Raw genomic sequence first — 26017 nt, forward strand, 5'->3', positions numbered from 1 at the left:
AAGAATATGGGGGGTGGGCTAAAAGAATTGTATTTTCTATTAGTATAAAAAAAATAAAAATCTGAGTGGTTTTAATATTATAAAATTTTTTAAAAATTTATGAAATTAATTTATCCCAAATTATCGTTTCTGTGTATGACAATTAAGATATTATACAAATACAACTAATATTTTTTAATGATAACAATAGCTTTTGATTAATATCTCCTTTATAATTAATCGCATATGCTATATAATAATTTATAATTTACAAATAGAAACAATGTTAATACAATGTAGACGACCTTGAAATTTACGATTTCAAGAGTAAAATAAATATATTATAAAACCATATTTGTATTTTATTATTTTTATTCATTTATAAAACTTTTATATTATTTAAATTTTTAAAGATTCCTTTATTTAATGACTCCTACAAGTCGTTATAAAATAATTACAATGATATTGTTGGCTTCTTTAACGTGGGAACAAGTAATAGCTGTATCACAATCTGGATTCCAAAAAGGTTAATTATATATCAGTAACTAGAATTGACGGGCTAACCCGTTACAACAAATATAGCTATAGTTTATCTTACTATTATATTACTATTTATATAAAGAGTTTCAAAGAATACAGTATACATTCATTTATTAATAGATTTTTTATTATCTTAAAAATTCTTTTTAAACTATATTTAAATTTTCAGATAATTCTTTCCGTTTAACTAAAATATTTATATGGTAAAGTTAAGTAATATATTAATTAATGGTTATAAATCATGAATATATTTAAGAAATATTATAGCTAATCATCAGGTCACGCTTAGTCAAATCAAAATTTCATCAAATTCACATAAAAAGGAAAGCTTTAACCCACAATTTAAAATCATGCGTATAACCTTGTCTAAAACCGAAAGAACAAAATATTTTTCCAAAGCGACCCATTCTCCTAAAAATTCTAAAGAAAACCTCGAAGATATATGTGGGAGAGTCTCAATCACTGAAAATGATAGGGAAAATTACGCAAAATTGGACAAATTTTTAACTACCACAAATTTTCCACAAGGAAGTTATGTTAATATATCTTTTAACAAAATTGCGGAAGGAAGATCCTTATTTAAATTGGCATCTTCAAATTCAAACATAGAAGAAACCAAAGATTTTAATAGTAATGGGAGCAATTTCAATTATGAAAGAGCTTCTTCTAATTCAAATAGATACGACATTGTGAAAGATGATGAACTAGCTTCCGACATAGAGGAATATAGTGAGAAGTCTAATAAAGAAATATTTGATTATCTTTGGTATTACAATGTTTCCAAAAGTCGATACGATACAATTAATAGTCAGAGAATAGTAGGCGGGATGCCCTCTCCTCCTGGAGCCTGGCCCTGGCAAGTAAGTATTAGAATGAGAGGCAGGCACGGATGTGGGGGTTCGCTGATAAATGACATTTGGATTATATCTGCTCAACATTGTTTTATCAGAGATAAAATCAGTCAAAATACAAGGGTAAACAGAACAAAGAGGTAGTAAAAAACATAGAATATATTTATATTATGATATGAGTTGGTAATTTTCTAAAACTAATGAGATTTCAGGTTTGGCAAACAATAATGACTGGTCAAATACAGTTAAATAATGTAATAGTGTTATTATAAATAATTCGGCTTATATATGTATACTAAGAGCTAAAATTCAATTTTTTTAGCCCGATTTCGCCCAAGCTATTTTTTATCCCGATCCTGGCTCAGTTGGAATTGTTTTTCTTATAGGCCGAAGCTCAGCTGAAAAATTTGAATTGAAAATATAAATTAAACATATTTTGATAAAATAAAAAAAAAACTATTTCTATTTTTTTTAAAATTTGGTCTAAAATAATTTATTAATTTGAATTCGGGCTAAATTTTTAGCCCCGAGTTCTACTTTGGACTGGGACGAAGGTCATATTTTTATTCATAATTTTTTACATTTATCAGAGTTCTGAAGAGGTAGTAGTGGAAAAAATAGTTTGGTACGCGGCTCGGATTATTTAAATTTTTTATTTTTCTACCCGGGTATTTTATTTTCAAACCTAACCCTTATTATATTTTGTAAAAAAATTCTAGTCTAATACCCTAGAATTAACTCAAATGAAAAAAATTTAATTAAAGGTTAGCTTGGAGTTTAATGATTGAACAATAAATTAGTTATGATATCACTAAAACCTTACAAACGTTAGCACCAATTTAATTAAATATGTATTTTAAGTTTACCACTTAAAAAAATATTAATAATAAATATAGAATAGCAGATGAATAATTACTGCTTTTAGCAATTAAAAACGATAAAACTTTAAACCTTCTTTATTTTGAAATAGAATAGAAGATAAATAATTACTGTTCATTCATCTTAAAACTTTCTAACAGAATTATTTTTTCTTTTGTAAAATTTTAAGCGAACTGATCAAATAAATTTAACACATATATTTAAATTACTTTAATAAGACCCATAAATTGACTGTGTGATCTTTAACTAAAAAGTATCGTCCAAAAACCTGGATTATTATATAAAATATTGACTATATTTTTAACCAAGGTATATGTATTCCAAATATTATTATTTTTTAAGCTCATTGGACTATACACAATTTACAATTCATCTGGGAACGGTATCGAAAACGGAAAAACATGAAAATGAACAAATTAGAAGAATAGAGGATATCATTTATCACAAAGATTATGGCATAAGTAAAAATAGAGGCATAACTGGTTTATTTACTTAAAGATGCTTAAAAGTTCTATTTTTATATATGGGGCTTTGATAAAGGTGTTGAAAAGACTACATTTACTTTTATTTATTAAAATGGTTTATCAACTTTTGATCCATCCAAATTTTTTAAAAATACACTTAGGGTGCATAGAAATAGAATCTTTAAAGTTGTCAATTTTTTAATTTAGGAATGCAAAACACTCCGTCCCATCCCTCCAATTTGATGCTTGGTTTTAAGGTAAATAGGAATAGGAAGTAAGGTATAACAATATTTTATATATGAGATTGGTTGTTAATTTAATTTTTAAGAAATATTAGTGGGAGGATTTGGATAATATTTGCTTTAAGATTTTGTAGGTTAGGACGGATCTGGGAATTTTTTTGTTCGGTTTTCCAAATAATTGTAGATTAAACAATAAAGCTAGGTCCAGATCCCTGTCTGATATATGTTAAACAAGTTTGACCCGGCCTAATCTTACTTCGGGTGGATAGGAATTATACTAATCTAAGAAATGGGCAGGGTTTCTACATGGCTCTAATCCATATGGTTAATATTTTGTAATTTTTGTATGAAAACCATCTTATTCGATGAAAGAGTACGAAATAGAGATACTTGTGACCTGTGGCTAAAATATCGGAGAAACCATTATGAATTGATATCGAGGAAAACAAATTTTTAATATTGGTCATTAGGCTTACCTTTATTATACCTTTAGTATGAAATAATATCAACGTTAATACCTGATAAAATTTCATAGAAAAAATTAATGAAAGAAAAAAAGTGCTACTTGCTCCATAAAATGATGAAACATGATGATGTGTTCGCTTACTTATTTTATATGGGAAGAATATTATTGAAACATTAATATATGTAGGAAATAGCTCAGAATTAGGAATATCAGAAGTATCTTTATTAAATCCAATAACATAATTTTGAAAGTAAAAAAAAAAATTAAATATCATTTATATAGAATTTTTAATTATTTAACAAGAAGAAGTTAATATATAAATTTTCCATTATATTAACTTTTACAGTTAACGATAATTTAAATGTTTTATTTATAGCCGCGAAACAATATAAAATTATAAATAAAGGACCATTAAAATATAAGGTACAAAATTTTAAAAAAATGAGAAGAAAAAAATGTATGTTATAGGGGGAAAAGGATGAAATAACAATAATTATTATGCCAACAATTCATAAATAAGGAGTGGGGAAGGGGGTGGTGGAAATCAATATAGCTCTCTATACTAGTCTTTCGTAATTATAATTTTAATTTAAAAAACTATAATTTACATTATATGGGGCTAATTGACCTTATAGTTTTAATTTGTAATCATAATTTCAATAATGGATTAACTTCAAATATTACATTACAACAGGCCTTATTAAACTAAATAAATGTATTTAATCATATAATATACTAAAATGTATTAACATTATATATTACATTATAACTTACCTATTAATAATACTATTATACTAACAATTGTTATATATGAAGGAATTTGGAATCGAATTCAACAAAAAATAATCTATCACATATAGTAATACTTTATATTTTAATGGTCTTTTATTTATAATTTTATATTATTTGTTTTTATATTAATATTTAAATAAATGTAAAAGGTTATAATTGAAAATTTATATATTAACTTTCTTCTTGTTAGATAATTAAATATACTATATAAAGGAGCTCAATGGGCCTTACTTTTAAGCCACAGTGGTACCTGTTTCGAAGCACCCTCTGAAAGGCTTCTCCATTTTATTCAACCTTTCTTCATCCTAGCTGTGACTTTGTTATGATAACATCCGTCTTGATATATCGTAGCTCCAAGGGAGCTAAACTTTTTCAACTTTCGGGTATGGGTAAGGGCTTAAATTGATCCTTACTGCAGTCTGACTTCTATGGGAAACGCCCTTGAGTCTACGACCGCCGTTCTAATCAGTAAAGCGAAATCTTCGTACATACATCTAATAGTTGCACATAACCCCCTGTCCCATAGCTTTGCCCTTTTCCATTTTTTGGATATCATACCTTGCTTCACCGTATAACAGCTAATCATGTTGGCAAACCTTGGAAATGGAACTAATTTATCTCATAGATTTCTAACGCTTAAAAGACGTTGAAAGTACTGTCGTTTTTTTCGATCACAATGTTGGACCTCCTCATTTCCCACTTTAATTATTAAGGGAATAGATAAGTCCATAATAAGTGGAATAAAATTTCACCTTGCAAGAAATTTAGATAGTAGCTCGAACTTATTGGTTAATGTATAAATAAGATTTTATGAATATAGAAATTAATTAAAGTGTAGAAAAAAGCTGATAGAGGAAGACAATTTTTTTTTACATTCTAATTTTGGGATGCGAAATCATTTCTACCTTCCCTCAGAATAATTATGCCAATGCATTGATTATTGTATTTCCTTAACCCTAAATCTCAAATTTTAACTACGCAAATATTATATAATCAAATGTATACAAAATAATTGAATTAATTTGATAATGAAGAATAATAGAATGGAAAACAAAAACTTCTTAAAACACTATTTACATAAAAAGGTATCGATAAAAGGGTTACTAATTTCAACTTTACATTTTAAAATAAAATAAAACTTCAAAGCCTTTTATAATTTAAAAAAGAAATTTTAAATTTATCTAAAACATATAATATGAATATTTAATTATTGTTATAATTACAAAAATCGACTGATATTGATTTATAACTAATTAAATGTAATTTTTATCTAAAATTATTTTAAATAAATTGGTTTTTAAATTTTAGAATTTCCAATTTTTTTTAATGAATATCACCTACTTCCAGTAATGATTGGGCAGAAGAGCTCACTCCCATTGATATTCGTTTAAACTGTTTAATAAACCAACCCCACACATGCTCTGGTTGCAGTTTTACCGTAAAGGGTAATGTAAGATATAGCCTACATTTTCGTTCTTGTAAAGGTCGGTTAAACAAAATTTATGTAATTCGATTATCCTTAGAATTTTAAGATCAGCTCAAATTCCATCTATTTTTGAAGCGCCAGGACTTTTCAGATCTGATGGGCAACAGTTAGAATTTCTCAAATTACTTTAGAAACAAGGTCAATTTCTGATCTGGGATTCCTCGTGCATTGATCCATTAGCTCTTTCCAATCATTAACATCCTTAAGAAAAAGGAGCAATTATAAAATAGCAAAATATTCAGAAATTTCATAAGAACATATATTCATTCCTATAATTACCACCACCTTAAATACTTTTGGGGATCGCGTTTTATCCTTTTTCAAGGAAATTGGCTCTCACATTCGTAAACCTACGGAAGAACCTCATAAAGGCTTTTTCTTGAGACAAAGACTCGCCATATCTATTCATAAGGCTATTTACACTAACTTCATGGGTAGCCTCATCCCACAAGATGATTATTTTTAATTAATATATATTGTGTTTTATTCAAAAAATTAATAAATAGAATTTTTAAATTGTACGATTATGTGAAATTTAGTCTTTTATATTTTAATTATCTAGTTATAAATATATATTAATTATATAAATATTTATTTGTTATAAGACAGTAAATATGAAAAATAAAATAAAAAATATTATTTTAAATTTTTATTTAATTTTTTATATTTAATTTTAAAGAAAATATCAATTAACAATATTTTTAAGGCAAAATGTATGACCACGATATCGTTCTGATCAAAATGGACAAACCAGTAGATTTTAATAAGTTTATCTCACCCATATGCTTAATTTCTAATAAAGACACGATTTTGACATCCTCGTTCTGTTATGTAACCGGGTTTGGAGATGTTCAAGGTCTTATTTTATTAAATGATTAAATTTTAAATATAAAATAAAAACAGAGAAAAAAATATTTTATTCACTTTACTAATAAAGATAAGCACAACCAAGCCCGAATCCGCCCATCCTAAATTTTAACAAATTTTTTAGCCCCCTAAAAAATATCTTGCCCTCAAAATTTGTTTGAAAATTCAGGGCTGGGTGGAAAATCTTTGCAGAAATTGTCCTTCCGATTCAAAAAATATTTTGCAGGTTGCTCGGCTGGGCCCAACCTAATTTTTTGCTACTAGCAATCTTTTGGTTGGACCGTGCAGATCTTTTTTTAACGCTATAAGTAGGTCTATTCAATACAGAGTTAAAATTGTAGTTTATATTTTCTATCATTTGATAAAATATAAAAATCGAGAGATCAGTTTAAAAGTCGACGTTTTTGGTTGATTTAAAGTGGAATAAAAATGCAAATATTTTCTGAATGTGTAATATCTTTTACATTTATAAATGTAACGTATAACTTATCCATGGAATCAACATGCCACAAACGCGTTATATAATCTCATATATTTTTTTAAAATAGAAAATAAAATCAGCATTTATATGCTCTAAAAGCAATTTTATTGCAAATATCATTGCTAATTCAATTTAAATTTACCTTCAAATTAATTTATATTTTTTTTATCAAAGGTAAAGGAAAAGAATCTGTTCTCAATGAATTAAATCTGCCTATTTTAGACTTCAATCTCTGTAATAGCAAAGATTATCTGAACCAAAGATTGACAACTAATATGTTATGTGCTGGCGGCGAAGTGGATAAAGATGCATGTAAGGTAGGTTTATTTCATTTTAATTCTTTAATTTACTATATTTTGCCTAATAACAATATTAATACCTAGTTAAATTATTATATAATATTTAATAGGAAATATATTTTCATCATAGAATGAGGAACAAAAAAAGTATAAACAATATAGGCTTAAATTTTAATTTACCCACTCCTAAAATACTTTCCAAAAATTGACTCACTTTAGAACCTCCTATTAAAAACGCTGGCTATGGTAGAAATAACTCCTTTTTGTTGTTATTATATTTATACTTATTTGGATAAATTTTGCAAAATGGAGAGAGGATTCAAGTTTTTAAGGGTGCACTGAGCGCCATTTTTTTGAATTAGGTTTAATTTATAAAGTTGTAAATAACAAATGATAAAGGATATTTTGGCAAATAATAAAAATATTTAGTGTGTATGCATGCATATAAGTATTATAAGGCTAAAGCACCTTTGAGACATAGAAATTGTAGAAAATACCTAGATTTAACCACATAACCCCTGAAGTATTTTTACTCACTATCCCTTAGGAGCCTATCTCTTACCCCCTTAAAGGTATATCAAGGCAAATGACCCCTGCCCATCGGTCATGTAGACGTAATACTTTAAAGTAATATCTCACAAGTGCAATTGAAAAGAAATTTCCTATTCGTAATGTCTTCGCACTTATATTACATTATCTATTATTTTAACATTATTTTAATAAATATTTGGTAATTTTTTTATATTGATTAGATCTTTCTATCCAGCCATCGTAGTTATATACTTCAATATTTTTCGAAAAAATATAACTTTCAATTAAATTTAAAAATATTAGACTAGTTAAGCAGAATTCCCCACGATAACTTGATTTTAATGAGAAGTATAAGTTGGTAAATAAAATAAAACTATATTAGGGTAATTGGTTTCGTATCAGGTCAATTCAGCGAAACTTTTATCGCGAAACACTTTTTCGCGAAACTTTTATCGCGAATGTCGTTTATCGCGAAGGAATTTTATAGCGAAGGCAATATCGCGAAACCAATTCCGCGAATTTTTTTCCGCGAAACTTTTATAGCGAAGACAATATCGCGAACTTATTATCGCGAATTTATTTCCTCGAAACCATGACCGCGAATACTTTATAGCGAATACATTATAGCGAAACTTTGATCGCGAACTCGTTATAGCGAATTTATTTCCGCGAAACCGTAACCGCGAATACTTTATAGCGAATACATTTTAGCGAAACTTTTATCGCGAACTCTTTATAGCGAATTTATTTTCGCGAAACTTTAACCGCGAATACTTTATAGCGAATACATTTTGGCGAAACTTTGATCGCGAACTCATTATCGCGAATTTATTTCCGCGAAACCTAAACCGCGAATACTTTAGAGCGTATACATTTTAGCGAAACTTTGATCGCGAACTCGTTATAGCCAGAGTTGTTAAACGCTATTTTTAAAAGTAGCGCGCTACCGTAATAGCTATTTGTCAAAAAAAGTAGCGCGCTACCGCTTTCGCTATTTGTCAAAAAAAGTAGTGCGCTATTAGCTACTTTTAAGCTACTTTTTATAAAAAAAAATTTAGAAACAAATGAAACAAATTTTTTTTATTTTTTTTTTGCTTATAATGTAAATGTATAATAAATGATATATAAAAATCAACATTTATAAATATAAAAATATAGTTAGTTTAGATTATAAAAAAATAAGCAATATAAATAAATATTTATTTAATTTGTTGCATTTTAATAATAATATCATTTCAATATTATCATCCCCAAGTCTAGAGCGACGATCAGAAAGTATAAGCTTTGCTTTACTAAATAATCTCTCGACACTAGCACTTGAGGGCATAGGGGTATTAAATTTTATATATAAATTTTTAATATATGAAAAATTATCAAAAATATTCATTTCAATATTTTTTGATTGAAAAAAAAGATCAATTGGATTTTCTATTAAATCATCTTTAATTTCAAAAAAATTATTTGAGGTTGTCTTCGTGGTAGATACTCGGCAATCTATGTTTGTTGGAGTAGATCTTCTTTTTAAAGTCCTAGGGTCTAACCAATGGCCTGTGATTCCCAAATAAGCTCTAAAAATATTTAATCAGATCAATTTATAAATATAAATAAGTTTTTACCTTCTGTTATGTGTCCAACTATCTGCCGTGGTACATACATAAGATATATCTGATAACTCTACTATTAGAGCATCTATCATCACTTTGAAGTTGTCGGCTATTTTATTCATAAGTGTCTGGCGACATAAAACTGTTGTGCCAGGGGATAAAGTTTTAATCATCAGAGTAAATGATGGATTATCAACCAAAGACACTGGCTGAACTGTGTCAATAATAAAATCAACAATAACTTTATCAGCCAATTTTTGTGAAATATTGGCATGTTTATTATCAGTTAATTTGGTTTGGATAGTATTTGTCTTTTTGAATGAAGATTCTCCTATACCAAATTTTTTTATATGTTTCTCTATTTCCTTATAGCAATTGGCGTGAACAGTCTAATAAAATAAATAATATTATAATGTAAAAATAACAATTTACCTTTAGGTGTTTCTTCAGGTTATAGCTACTTGATTGATTTGATGATATATTTTTTTTACATTTTAAGCACATGAATTTGAATCCAGATTTTGTTTTAATATTTATTTTAAAAAATTTTTCAAATTTAGGGAATGGAAAAACGTTATTAGAGCTATTAAGTACATTTTCTTCCATTAAATCTTCCATATCTGAATCACTTTCAAGGATTTGGATATCCATGGACGATGCCATTTTAGATTATTAACACAGATTGAAAATATAAATTAAAAATTGAAAATATATTTAAATTTCAAAATTAAATAATAAATTATAAAAATTATTATTAATTATGATATTATATTTAAATTTTCATGTTTATACTTACATTCATTATATTTTTTAAAAAAAGTAGCGGCTATTAGCTATAGTTACCAAAAAAGATAGCGCGCTACTACAACTCTGGTTATAGCGAAACTTTAATCGAGAACCATTTATAGCTAATTTTCTACCGCGTATTTGCGCGAAATTATTATAACGAGCACATGACCGCGAAAATTGTGAATTCATTTTAAGTGAAATCGATATATTCAATATCAATTTACCAACCGAAGTTTCTTAAATCATAAACGCTAATGTTTTAAGAATATTTTATTACGTATTGTTTATTTAATAGCATGTAACCTCTATCTGATGTGATAGAAAATATATTAGTCTTCCTGGTCTCACTCATGGTTGTAAGTATGGAACGGACATTTTGGGTTAAGTTTTTAGCAGAATAAGTTAACCCTCCCCCCCCCCCCCAACACAAAATTTAAAAGTGTGCTTTATGTCATTTAAAGTAATACTTTATTTCTAATCTAGATAAAAAAAATATACTGAAAGCTAAGAATTTTTTATTGATTTTCTCAGATTATTTTAATTATAGAAAATTTTACTGATAATTAATGCCTCCTAATTACAATTTTGAGATAATGCACATCGATATAACTTTGATATAATAGTAACTAATTCATTTGAATACTATGACCTTTCCTTTTTCTTCTATTCGCATTTTAATAAATAGAAATAACTGCAAAGTTATGATTAATCAAAAAAAAAATTCAAAATATTCTAGATTACATAAATTTGTAATATTTATGAAGAATAAATTATGGAAATAAATCATTAGATCTTCAATTATTTTAGTTTTTTATTTTTGCTGATTTCACAAGTCAAACTAAACAATATAAAAAAAAATTAAAAAACGTAAAATAGTTTTCATCATTTTTTAAAATAATACCAGTTCAATTTAAATCATAGCGTATTTGTGAAAACATCGCTAAACGCTTCTACTCAATTTGTAAACACTTTTACTCATTTTTTCTAATAAAATGGAATTAAAAAAATCAGGATTTTTTGAAAATAAATATAAAATGTTCCAAATCAAGAAAATAAAGATATTCCAATATCAGGAAATCAGGGCAAAATGGGTTAAGTGTTTATTTATTTACTTTTACATATTTTACCACGACAATGGTGGGGGGGGGGTGGGGGGGGGTTGATAAAAACATTTTCTAAATTTTGAGAGGAATATATAAATGAAGGATAATAAAAAATAATTATAAAAAGTGGCTATATTTTAATTATATTAAATAGGTGTATTATTCAATTTTCTCATTCATTTTGTAAATTGCAAAAATTTTTAGGCCCGGCCATACCTCCCATATTCTAAGAGTGAGGTGGGATTTTTAATGACTAAAGGATAAAAAGCGGGAAAGCGCCACAACTGCAATCCTTTTATATATAAATATTGGTGAATAATTTTTTTCAAATTATAATTTACAAATTTAAATTTGAATTTGAATATAAAGTCAAAATATATAAAAATTAGATCCAAATCTACATATTTATCGGAAGGAATTTATTTTATTTAAAAGTTTAATATATATGAAATAAATTTTAACTCTTCGCAATTCATGTCGAAATTCTGCTTTACCATTAATTCGGCCTCTAATAAATCAAATGAGACCGAAGAAAAATTTTTTCGCCTAATCATATTCATTAAACTCATTTCTGAGCCAGCATTTGAATGTAGAATTAAAAATAAATTTTTAGATATTTTTTAGGCTTATATTTACATTTTTATTTAATTCTTTCTAAATATTCTAACTTGATCGTATCATTCAAAATCAATGGTTTAAGCTATTTATATCTATAATTACTATAATAGTTTGATAATTCTGAGTAACTTCTTTATATGCTTCATTGTGTATCACAGAGGAATAAACAAGATTTATATATTTTAATATCAGCGCCGTTAAATTTGGCGGCTGAATAGTTCTACGAACTAATTGTAAATTATATCATTATTTCTTGCTTTATTTGTACCAATTGAGTATTTAAACGAGTATAGTAGCTCGTAAAAGGAAAAAACTATTAGTAACAAAATTTTGGCAAATCTATGATTTAAGCGACGGAAATAATTTATTTAGAAAATTTTATCGATGTTCCGTATTAATTATAATTTAATTCGTTTAAGAGACAGTATAAAGAAAAAGTTTATTAGCAAAATAAGAAAAATTGCCTAATTTGGCATTATTGATAGAATGGAAAATAGCTGGTTTGCGCTAATATTTATTAATTCTTCAGTCATTTTTTTCACACACAAAAAGGTAATCGTACTATAAGAGAAATAAAATCTATATCTCCCATTAAAGCGTAAAACCAACCAAATTTCTGGAAGCATTTAATCTGGAACTTAAATCAATAATTGAAATTTATTACATTGATTCTTCAATTCATTAGATAGTTTTTCGACAAAATAAGATAAAATTGCCACGATTGGCAACATGCGAAAAAAACAAATATTTTTGGGTGAGCTCATACCATAGAAATGCCAGATTAGTACTTACTATTCCATCAATCAGTTTTTCTAGTCAATAAACAAAAACTAATTTTAATAATAGAAATAGACAGTAGCAACTTTTAAGTATGAACAGGGTTGCCATGTCTCTCCCCATCAGCGGGACTCCCGCAATTTTTTAGTTTACACGCAAATATCTCTCTCCCGCAAAACTACGGCAATTGGAAATCTCCCGCAAAAATCTACCGCAATTTAATTTCTCCCGCGATTTTAAAAAAAAAGTATTTTAAACGTTTTTAATATGTAAATAATAATTTTGAGACATTAATTGATTATTTTATATTTTTAAATTAAATTTTAAATATTTATTCGAAAAACATGTCTAGTTTGTAAATTTCTTTCTATCCTGTTTTATTTTTATCCAATAATAAATCAACATTATTTCATTAATATTAGTCAGTACAGGGGAGTATATCAACATCGATTGCAATACAAAAATATTCTCAAAATAACTATATTTGCGGAAATCGTATACATCTATTATGTACTTCAACATTCACAGAGCTCTATATATATCATTACAATGTGGGTAGAATCTTTTTCTCATGATATTAACGACTCCAATATAAGTGCAAACCTTACTTGTGGCAATAAAAATGAACAAGGCTATCACAATGTTTTGGTACCTGAATCCTAGAGGTCAATTCTAGACGATTTGAAAGATGGGCATCCATATGCAATTCTAACAAATGTATCTAATAATGGAAATATTAAAACATTTCCCTCGATCCTTTGCAATTTCAACAAGAATAAGAACATTTCAATAAAACTGTTAAAAAAAAGTCCTCAAATAGTGAAAAATCCAACGATGTAGCTAGCCACAAAAGGGTAAATATAGCTGATTCAAGGTTATCAATGATTTGCGTGCCAGCTTTCTGCGCTGATAATGCATCTGTAAATTTTGGCCAAAACTAAAGTTACCGAATTGAGGCAGCACAAATGAATTATTACCAATTGGCTGTATATGCTATATATACTACATAGTTCTTGCAAACAGGCAATGAATGTACTGTCTGTGGATGTCGAAATAATTGTGATGAAATATTTTAACGAATTTAGTTCAACTAAAAGAGTTAATGAATTAAAAGAGTTGGTGAAGTCTGACTTGGAATGGTGTGAGTTGTTGCGATATATACCTATCAGGTGATTGTCATTAATACCTGCCATCGATAGAATTTTAAAATTTTACAAACCCTTAAAAAAATACTTCTTAAATAAAGATTTTAAAGGCTGTCCTAAAATTTGAAAAAATTTTTCTAATATGAAATGGCAGAAGTATATTTGGGATTCTTTTCACATGTAGGAAATCTACTGCATGCAGTTAATATTCAGTTGCAATCAGAATATTCTTTATTAAAAATGATTTACAAAATTATGCTACAGCTCTGTTTATCTCTATATTTAAAAATTGAAAATAAATTTTATGGCGCTATTGCTAAAAATATTATATTAAAATGTTCAAATAATACTCTAATTAATACATATTTAAATAATGCAGATATTTTTATTCAGACAATTTTAGAATATTTACAATCAAAATTTGATTTTAATAACTCTATTTACAATTGTATAAATATTATGACCTTGGAACAGAAACCATCAGTTAAGGTTTTTGTAATTTAATAAATATATTAAAAATACCGAAAGACATTGATGTCTTATTTGAAAAGATTTTAATTCTCTCTATTTTTTATGATTCGCCAAAACTTCTCCTTACCTCATTCTACTCATCCGAGCGCATTTTTAGCCTGAAGAGGACTGCCTGGAAAAAAGGAGAGAAATCGGATTTAACAACATTAGAGAACGAGCTAATGGTTAAATAATGTATAATATGTCATGCCAGGAATATTATAATCTCAATAACGACGATAAACATTTAGTTCTATTATTTAAATCTCAAATAAAATATAATTATGTTTTAGCAAGGGCGCCATAAAATTTATTGTCAATTTTTAACTGTAAAGATGGACACATCTGCAGCATAATTTTGTGAATCTTTGTTAAGATTCTTCCGATTACAACTGCACATTCTACATGTGAAATCATTCCTAAATATACCTCTGCCATTCATTATAAGAAATATTTTTTAAAGGTTTATAAAATTTTAAAATTCTATCGATGGCCGATATTAGGAAAATATCGCAACCAACATTGTGTAGACTCGCTTTTGTAAATACACTCTGTTTTTTCCAAATTCACTGAGGCATTATCAGATCAGAAAGCTGACATGCAATTTATTGATCATCTCGAATCTGATATTATATGGTTAGCTATGTCTTTGGATTTTTCACTATTTGAGGGGAAAAAATTTAATAGTTTTATTGAAATGACCTTAATTTTGTTGAAATAGCGGAAGATCAAGGGAAATCCCTTTAGATGCATCTGTTAGAATTGCATATATATGCCCATCTTTCAAATCGTCAAAAATTGACCTCCTGGATTTAGGTCTTAAAACATTAATGATAGCCTTGCTCATTTGTTCTACAAGTATAATTTTCATTTATATTAGAGTCGTTAAATATTATGGAAAAAAGATTCTACCAACATTGTGATGATAAGTATCTCTGTGAATGTTGTACTACAAGATAAGTACAATTGCCGCAACTGTAGTTGCATCTGTATTATATCTTATTTTGGAGTACCTTATTATGTATTTAAACGTGATACTTGATAATTAAGCGCCTATCCCTATAATGTTATACACACACACGGTAGATTTCCAATTGCGGTCGTTTTGAGGGACATTCGCTTAAAATATATTTTTAATTGTAAAATTAAAATCGTTTTTTATATTTAAAAAAGATCGTTGGTTTTTTTTATAAATTAATATAATTTAATAAATCAAGATTTTATTGTATTTTGAAAAATAGTTACCGACTTTGTATTTATATAACTAATTATAAAAAATAATAGGCGGATAATTAAATCAATTCAAAATCCCGGCCGAAGGCCGCCCGCAAAAAATTTTTTTTTAGCAATTTTTATATTTCTACCGCAATTTTCATGTTTCTCCCACATCTCCCTCAATTTGAAAATTTTGACCTGGCAACCCTGAGTATGAACCAAAAGTTATTAGAATTTTAAAAATTATCAAATTTAGATTGAACAAAGAATCTAAAGAAAGCAATTATAATAAAAAAATTAAATGAAATTATCATTATTTATAAAATCAACTTTTTTCCTTATTTCAAAATATGAGGATAAAGATAAAAGGCTAACTCGATATTTTATACAAAAGAAAATTAAGCTTGGAAACTTTTCCGACAGATGACATAACTTGCGGCAACTTTGGAAAATGTTATATCAAAATGAGATGGATTGGTTATTGTAAAATCAATTAGGATAGCTAATTATTTTCATCAAGCCGCGAATAGGTTGAGCTATTAATAAAAAAAATTTAGAAAATAATTTTTAAAAAATATAACCAAAAAAAATAATGTATTTTAATTTTATTATTCATGACATGAAGCCACCCAAGCTGATTTACATTGTTATCAAATCAAATGAAAATATAGTATATTAAAAAAATTTAACCAAATTCCAATATTTAAATAATTAATAACCTTAAGGAATTTTAAAGCTATATAACAAAATTAATACAACCAATTTTTTCCCAAATTTTTATAGCAAGGTCAATATCGTAACTTGAACTGCGAACTCATTGGAGGAGCATCATTGAAATTAGAGGGGGGATAGTTAGTTATGAAATAATTATCATTATTTGAAAAATTGGAAAGTGGTGAAAGGTATTTTTTTTTTAAATTATTTATATTTAGCAGGAGGTTAAAAGTTTTGAGAGGGTTGATATCATTTATTTAAAAAATAATTTTTTTTTTATTGAATATGTGAAGGAAAAAGTAGAGCATTGTCATAACATATCGTCTAAACCAAATAGGTTTGTTTGTTAAATATATAACTGAAGTGTAAATTTTTAAAAGAATCACTGATTTGAATAAAGACTGGTTAAAAATAACCATGGGAAAAAAATCTGACAAAAACACCCCGATATAAATTTATATGCTTTAATAAATAAAAGGAAAATGTAATCCTCGTTTTAAACTTTGCCCTTTAGTGTAATACTTGAGTATTATTTTAATAGTACTTTTCTAATAATGTTGCTCATCAAAAATGATCATATTTGTAAGGGGAAACAACTATATGACTCAAGGGCTAGGAATATGAATTTTAAAATAATTTTATAATGCATGACGAAAGGTAGTTATTTTTGAAATATTAATCGTGGGATTGATGTGGTAGATAAAGAATGTGTCACACACATATAAAAGAATTTGTAAATACCCTCATAAAATCTATATCTTGATGAATGAGTCTTATGTAACCAGCTAAATTTTATACCAAAGTATCCTATATTTTTGTCACAAAAAAATAATGAAAATATAAAAATTTTGAGACTATTATATAAAAACAAACAAAATTTTTATTATTGTAGATAAGAATTTAAAAAATTAAACATTCAATGTTATATTAATAGCGATTCCTTTAAGATAATCTAATCTTGATCGATTTTCGAAGTCAGAAACAATTGTTACTATTCTCGCATGTAGATTTCGATATTTTTTTCTCGGGGTAGAGGGTGTTTTACCAGAATTATATTGAGCAATTTTTAACTCTGTCAACCCTTGTTGTTTTTTTAAGCCTAGGAAAAATTATATAGTTTATTAGTAAATCTTTATACTTTTTAAATCATTTTAAAATAATAGATATATAGATAACTTGATATAAATTTCCACATGTTTGGATGGTAACTTGTTAGGAGGGAACTGAAGCATCTATGCCACCCTTCAACCGTGTTGTTGGTTTTCGCTTCCCCGTTCAGTGTTGATTGGTAACAATTCCAGAGTTCAATATTAAACAAAGCAGGTAGTCTGCCTCTTCCAAACTTTTTACCAATATAAGCTTTTTCAAAAGTTTCAATTAGAGGCTGAAGTAACAATTAATTATTAGAATAAAATTCGGAGTTTATTAGTAATTCAAATGTTTCAACTACATTTAAGGGTGGCACAAACGATGCGATATTTCTGGATATTTTTGAATGTTTCGCCAAAAGGATTGGCCAAAATGGAAATAGCAACATTTGTGTTGCGAATTGGGAAACACTTCATTGAAAGCTTTTACACTGGCCATATCAAAATCTGTCATTATTTTTTTTGGAGTTGATATTAAGTTGTCACCTATAATAGTAAATATTCTTTTATAAGTTTCATAATCCTTTCTATTGGTCAATATATATATGAGAGGTAAAACATTATTATTTCTAATCCCATGAATTGTATAAATTTGCATAAATAAAGGTGGCGACGATTTAAATGTACCATAAGAAAACCAATGTTCGCATGAAGCTAAGAAGTCCAAATTTTTTCTTGTTCCAAATATGATAACACGGTCGGGAACCTGACACACATGATAAATAAATAAGCAATTATAATAAAGTGTTTCTTATCGGGCAGCTTATCGCAACAAAAAGGAAGGATTTAGTTATATTTGTTCAAAAAATTTATAGAAAATCTTACCGGACCATCATCATGAAGTATGAAATCCTCATATTTATCTGTAATTGAATATTCATGCGGAATTACCAGCTCAATAAGGCTGCTAGGATTCGGAGGTGCAAAACTGTTTGAACTCCGCGTTCGGTGAATTATACGTTTCATAAGATTCGGTGATGGTAGTGCCATTGATATAGAATCACTTAATTGAGATACGTGTTTCGCCACAATAAAGTTTGGAGTTTCCATAGTATTATTCAAAGCTTCATTCTTAATTGAATTGATTATTTTCTTGGTTTCCATTTCGATTGGATTTTCTGGATGATTGTGTATTTCATTATTATCTTTTATCTTACCATTTTTTTTTGTGAGTCGTACGGGACATTTAAAAATATCCTGATTGATACATCTATAATAATTAGTATCTGAGACTACTTTATCCAGGCGGAACAAATAATTTTTAAAGGTTAAGATCTCCTTATTTTTGCTTGATAACATATTTTATAAGACTCCGAAATAAAGAGGAAAGAATGGCGAAAATATTTATAATTTATAACCAAAGGAATGGCACCAGCCAGACGGGAAAATTTTATTTTTTAAATTTCGGCAATACTTTTTTTTTAAAATAGTTATAATTTATCAAATATGTCATTAATTATTTGTTAATTTTTAGTGTAGCTATTTTTTTTATTATATTTTAAAATTATTTAAGATTCAATAAGAACCCATATCAAAATATTATATTTAAATTAATTGAAATTAATGCCGAGTTATTATACTAAAAATTTTATCACGCCCCCCCCCCCCCCCCCCTTCAAATAAACAGAAAAGATAAAAAGATATCTATAAAGATTGAAAATAATAAAATTAATAAATATTTTAAATTGGGGAAATCCCTTATTTCACTTAGATGTAATTTATTTTTGAATTGCCATTCAAAATTGATATTCTAAACAGTAATGTTGTAGACTTTATTCATCTACACTGTTTAAGAATAGTGACTGCCAAAACCACGGTTGTGCATTTGACCGATCAAATATAGTTAAAATCAAATAAATATTATTTTATATTGAATATCATCATTTTCTTTAATATTTTTTAATCAATTTTCTTTTTGTCTAAATCTTCAATTCTGTTTTAGTAAGATTATTGACACAAATAGACCAATTTCTTTCTGAAGAAGAAGTAGATCTAGAAATTGTTAGTAATGTCACTTCTCTTAATGGCCATGGTGGTCAAAGCTAATTCCACTGCTTGAGTTTGAAATCTGATTGTTTCTTATGGAAGTTACTGCTATCCCCATGATTTTCTATTAAACAAGCCGCTTTTATTTCTGAAATTTATGATATAGCTTGAAATATTTTGATCACCACCTTGTATGCCTAATTCTACTTCATTAAATTCACTATGATTAAAATGGTAAGCGGAAAATAATTCCCCGGAAAAAAAATCCCCGGAAATTAATTCCCCGGGAAAAAATCCCCAGGAAAATAATTCTTTGGAAAAAAAATACCCGGAAAATAATTCCCCGGAAAAAAATTCCCCAGAAAATAATTCCCAGGTAAATAATTCACCGGAAAAAAAATCCCCGGAATAAAATCCCCCTGGAAAATAATTCCCCGGAAAAAATTTCCCCACTATATATTGAATTGCTACATTGCTAAACTGCTTTGCTAAAAAGCAATCAATCATAATCAATTATAAATCAATCAAAAATTTATTACGTATATTTTTTTAATGATAATTTTTTAAACTTTTTTAAAAATATATTTAAATCATTTTTTTATTATAAATGAAGAATACTGATTAAATGATATAGTATATAATTTTATTTTTATTTAATATTATTAGTAAGAAATTTATTTTTCTAGCTTATTAAAACAAATATACATTTTATTCAATTTTAAAAATTAACAAATATATATCCGTAAGAGGGCGTTATATGTTTTAATATGTATCATTTTAGGAAACGGAATGATGATTGGATAGCACTTTTTTTTATATTTGGGTATATATACATATGAAAAACCTAAAAATTAAAAAAAATTTTTAGGTTTCTTTAATGTTTAATTTATGAGTAGGTTTAGAATAGTAAAACAATGGAAATTTTCTAAAGTAAATATTGCTGGCGTTATTTATCAAAATCTCTTCATTTTTGTTTTATACGTGTATATTTACGTGCTTAGCATTATCCTAAAAAATATTTTGAAAATAATTTTTTGGGATTATGTTTTATATGTATTTATAGATATATAAAACAAAAATGAACAATTTTCAAATTATATTACTAGTAAATTTGAATCTAGGAAAATAATTCCCCGGAAAATAAATCCCGTGACCCAGATCTGCTCTGCAGTATTTAATTAAATAGAAATGTTTTTTAAAGTCAAATTTCTTCGAGGATTTGAGATTTTAAATAATAAAACGAAAGTTAAATAAATCTAGTTCACCTTTACACACTTTCATCAACTTTTAGGTATTTATTGAAAAATTATTTTTACACAAATTTTAATCATTTTTTTAGAAATATGATAAAAGGCTTTTCACAGTTTACTGACTCTTAAATAGCGCCCACTTTTGTTTTTACAAGGATAAACTATTAAATAATATAATTTAATAAATTTTGTGGCGAAATAGGAAATTAGCAATTCAATCTGATACCCTCTATTTGATAAAAATTATTTTACTGAAGTATTTACCTACTTTAAGAATTTAACTGACTGAATACAAAATCACTATAAAACTTGCAAAATTATATTTTTTACTGCCCAATTTTAATTAAACACTGCCAAAAGTAATGAAAATGCTGACCACTTTAATCAAAATACATCCAGAGGTGATTATCAGCAGTGAGTATTATATTTTTCTAATCTAACAATTATTATTTTGCTTATGAATTTTTTTCAAAAGTTACAGAAAAGAAATAATTATAATTTTATTAAATGATATATAGAATAATAAATTATATTATTCAAAAGAAACAATTCTAGAACGTATATGTTCTCCAATTGAAGAGAGAAAATTGGGCAAGTCCCTTCTCTCTTCTAAATAATCAATGCATAAATTTTTTAAAATAGTTTGTTTCGTTGCATAAATACGATTTTTTTTGGGAGTGTATGTCCCAATATTCCATTGGCCGATTTTTCCCATATCAACCGCTATTTCCATCCTTATTTTTTCGAGTAGTTCCCATATCTTCGGTTTTTTGTTGCCTACAATATGCTTAAATCGGTTATTCCATCCTTCACATACATTGTTTGTTCGATTTTCCCCAGCAATCGTAACATTGAACACATTCCATGTTTCTGGTGGGAACAATGGCTCTACTTGCCTTTGAGAGTTTTTCCCATGTCTCAATTCTCCATTCACATAATTTTTATCAAAATAAAACAATAATTCTTTGTATTCATCCGATACAATGGTTTTTAAATACTCCATACCTCGTTTGACATCGTGTATAGGTAAGAATGCTAATCCATCGATCATAGCTGCAAATAAGCATAACACTGGATCATTCCGATATGATGATTCTAACCCGAATTCCTGAATCTTTCTATGAGTTGATTGAGTTAGATGATAAAAACATCCTTGGATGTTGATATCTCTACCTAAAAGTTGAAAAAATATAGATTATTATGTCTTTATCAATTTTTATTAATTACACTGACAAGAAAAATGGGAGAAAAAATAAATAAAAACAAGTTTTGGTGCAGAATTTGACATTGAGTTAGAATTCGTTTTCTAAGTTTTCCCTTCACGTCAAGTTTTAAAAATATTATCGTATAAAGGCAACTTTTCGAAATCTCAAAAATGGTAAAATTTAGGTCTTTATACGGATATATTTTAAAAAGTATCAAATGAAAATCCCTGAAAATTGGTGATAGTGTTAGACTTATATTTCCTTATAAATTTATTAATTTTTATAATTTTTTATCGATTGCTTTTTGAGAAAAATGGTAAAGAATTTCGTTTTGGGGGTCTTAAGTTTTCAATTTAAATTCCCGGCAAGAATCGTATAAATATGTTGGCGGACTACTGCTGGACTATCTTTTTTGAAAATAAATCATCAACTTCATATTCGCGGAAATATATTTAGATTTACCATTAAATGTTTTTAAATTCGATAAATTTTAAGTTATTGTTTAATTTGTTTTAAATTCAATAAGTTTATTGTATATTACAAGTTAAATCCTATATAATAATGAAGGAGGGGGTGAGACAACAGACCGATAAAAGGTTTATTAAAAATAAAATATGAGATAGGTTAGCTTAGCATAATATATTTATTTAAATATGAGAAATGTAACTATTTCATTTAAAATAAATTGTTTGGGAATCATACCTTGTGCAGTGTAGCGAAGAGAACGAAAGCCACAATAAATATATTAAATGTAAGCTATATTAAAAAAGAATCTAGAAAAATAATTCCTCGGAAAAAAAATCTCCGTTTATAAGATAATTAAAATTACAAAATTAATAAATTAGGAGAAAAAATTCCCTATAAATAAATCAACGAAATAATAATTCTCAAATAAAATATTTAAAAATTTTGATAAAATTAATTCTGAAGAATTATTTTCTAAGAATTTACTGTCTTAAAACATGTTTATTTTATTTTCTCCCAAAAAATCAAGTCAAAATTTGTCACACAGTGTTACTAGAAATGGGTTCGTTCATCCTACACTCATAAAAAAATCGTTTAAAATATTCTTAAAAACAACAGAAAAGGGAAATTAGAATTAAAAAAAATTTCAAGTTCCACGGTCCAAAATACATTTTAAAATCAAGGTCCTAGCATATCTCGATAGTATATAGATGTAATTAAATCGTAAAAAGAAACCTAGAGTATTTTCGACGGCATTGATTGCAGCCTTTTCAAAATCCATAAAAATTGTTATCGGATCTATGACTAAATTCCGTTCTTGGGCTTTTTCGAGTAAAATCTTAAAAATTTCTTCATATGTTGTATACGTTTTTCTTTGTAACAAGAAATATACCGCTGTTATAAACAGTGTTTTAAAGGGTATTCTAATTACATATAGCTGCAAAAATAAATGAGGAGCCAATTTAAAATTCCCGTCTATATACCAAGTTTTCGTTTCGGCTAGCATTTTAAGCATATAATCGGTGGCAAATATAATTATCCGTTCATTAGAATCTCCGCCATTATCATGCAAAAGAAATCTCTCATTTGTGGGAGATCCGGTTGTAGCCCACTCCTCTAATATTAAAAGATATTTCCAATTAAAAGTTATTTATAGATAAATATGATTTAACCTGAAATGCTTAATTCTTCCAATGTGGCCGGAATAGGAGGAAACCTTTTTATTTTGCGATTTCTAAGTGTCCTCTTGATACTCTCTTCATTCGGAAATCTTTTTCTGGATTCGGGAGACAATTTATTGATTGCTTTTTAGCAAAGCAGTTTAGCAATGTAGCAATTCAATATATAGTGGGGGAATTTTTTCCGGGGAATTATTTTCCAGGGAATTATTTTCTGGGGAATTTTTTTCCGGGGAATTATTTTCCGGGTATTTTTTTTCCGGGGAATTATTTTCCTGGGGATTTTTTCCCGGGGAATTAATTTCCGGGGATTTTTTTTCCGGGGATTTATTTTCCGGGATTTTTTTTCCGGGGAATTATTTTCCGGGATTCGATTAAAATGCTCTCCTTAATATTAGGAACTCAATAAGCATTGTGATCACATTTCACATGTATTTATATCGTTTTTTCTTTTTCAAACATATTTTTATATTCAGATCTTATAAAATATATGACCACTTGACCAGGTCAAATATTCTCCCGTTCAATTGACCCGTCAAAATCTAGTCATTTGACTGGTCATTTGACTGACTTGCTAACCCTGGCCAAAATTGATTGATAAATTTATAAATATTAAGTCATCAGACAATAAATAGGAATGCTACCCAGATATCAATTTCGCCAATAAATATCAAGATTTAACTAATAAACTCTGATTAATATATTGATAAAGCTGAGTTCTTTGTGCGCGATTATTATAAAATAAGAACTTCGAAGGAAAGGATAGGATAGCGAAAAAAGTGTATTTCAATAACAAATTTCATAAACCAGTCTAAGTTAATTAATCATTGTAAAAATTTTTTAAGGTTATAAGAAAATTACAAACTATGTGAATTAAAAAAATATTATTCAAATAATATAATTATAAAAAAATGATTCAAAATAAATTAGTCATTATTAGCAATTACCGCGATATTAAATTCTCTATAATATCTTCGCGATATATGTTTCGCGAAATAATTGTCGCTACATTGTCTTCGCGATTTGGGTTTCGCGATTTGGGTTTCGCGATTTGGGTTTCGCGATAATAATTTCGCTATAAAATTTTCGCGATTAAAGTTCCGCGGTAATGTATTCGCTTTAAAGGTTTCGCGATAAAGGTTCGCTATAAAATTTTCGCGATTATTGATTCGCGATAAAAGTTTCGCGGTAATGTATTCGCTTAAAATGTTTCGCGATAAAAGTTTCGCTATAAAATTTTCGCGATTATTGATTTGCGATAAAAGTTTCGCGGTAATGTATTCGCATTAAATATTTCGCGATAAAAGTTAAGCTATAAAAAATTCGCGATATTTGTTTCGCTATATTGTATTCGCGGTAATGTATTCGCTATAAAGGTTTAGCTATAAAAAATTCGCGATATTTGTTTCACGATATTGCATTCGCGGAATAGTATTCGCTATTATGGATTCGCGATAAAAGTTTCGCTATAAAATCCATTCGCGATAAACGACATTCGCGATAAAAGTTTCGCGAAAAAGTGTTTCGCGATAAAAGTTTCGCTGAATTGACATGGAACCAATTGGTTTAAACCCCATAATGCTATGGGTTCTGTCGAAAATATAGCAATTAAGATATAATTTAATATTTTATATTAAAGGCAGACAGTGGCGGCCCATTAGTTTGTTTAGACAACGAAAAACGCTATAAATTGGTAGGTATCGTATCATGGGGAATTAAGTGTGGATTAAAAAATAGACCCGGAGTATACACCAAAGTGATAAATTATGTCGATTGGGTCAGAAAAAATATGGAAAATTACCGGAAAAACGATTAAGCAAGATCAAATAATTTTTGTAATAAATAAAAAATTTATCACATTTTATCATTTAGATATGTATAATATTCTGTAATATCAACATCAATAAACGTTTCACTTGCTCAAACCTAATTATTAAAAATTGTTTCATGTTATATGAATAAGATCATTATTTGATAAATTTTATATTTAGCAGAAAATAGATTTTATTTATGACTAACTACTAGGAAGCCAACAAATTTTTCTACCTAGGGAAAACAATTGTTATCAAAGGCCGCTCTAAAACCCCTTCTATTTTGTTATTCATTTATATAATAAAACAAATATCTAATGAAGCACTCCATATCAATAATAAAGTAGTTTAAAAAACAATAAGGAAGGTCACAGGGCTATCAAAATATTCACTCATTATATATTCATAATCCTGTATTTATTGTTTTATGATAAATTATTCAATGATTATTGTGCTATTTAATTTATTAATCTTAAATTTTACCTTGATTCCAAGTAGATCTCTAACTCAAGATACGTTTGTTCTGGAAATATCTTGAATTCTTTCCTATTGCTATATTTGTTTTTACCATTTCATTCTTATCCAAACTAACCATTTCATATTCCTTTCAAAACAGCTACTT

At 27.4% G+C, this 26017-nt stretch overlaps 1 protein-coding gene across 3 annotated transcripts; it reads left to right on the forward strand.

The window, feature by feature from the left end:
* Nucleotides 1-344: 344 nt before the first annotated feature.
* On the forward strand, nt 345-25509 carry LOC135923631 (serine protease 30-like). 3 transcript variants are annotated; one of them, XM_065458486.1, is made up of 7 exons: nt 345-505; nt 787-1510; nt 2592-2710; nt 6406-6555; nt 7222-7364; nt 7894-7973; nt 25224-25386. In XM_065458486.1, the coding sequence occupies exons 1-7, from the start codon at nt 406-408 to the stop codon at nt 25243-25245; spliced, it is 1338 nt and encodes a 445-aa protein (XP_065314558.1). In that variant the 5' UTR covers nt 345-405; the 3' UTR covers nt 25246-25386. The 3 variants fall into 3 exon arrangements, with proteins under 3 accessions (XP_065314558.1, XP_065314557.1, XP_065314559.1); XM_065458485.1 differs by lacking the exon at nt 7894-7973 and having other exon boundaries at nt 346-505; nt 25224-25509; XM_065458487.1 differs by lacking the exon at nt 7894-7973 and having other exon boundaries at nt 362-505; nt 776-1510; nt 25224-25509.
* The last annotated feature ends 508 nt before the right edge of the window (nt 25510-26017 follow it).

The sequence above is a fragment of the Gordionus sp. m RMFG-2023 genome, chromosome 2 (genome assembly GCF_954871325.1).
Source record: "Gordionus sp. m RMFG-2023 chromosome 2, tfGorSpeb1-WG-v2, whole genome shotgun sequence".
Lineage (NCBI taxonomy): Eukaryota > Metazoa > Nematomorpha > Gordioida > Chordodea > Parachordodidae > Gordionus > Gordionus sp. m RMFG-2023.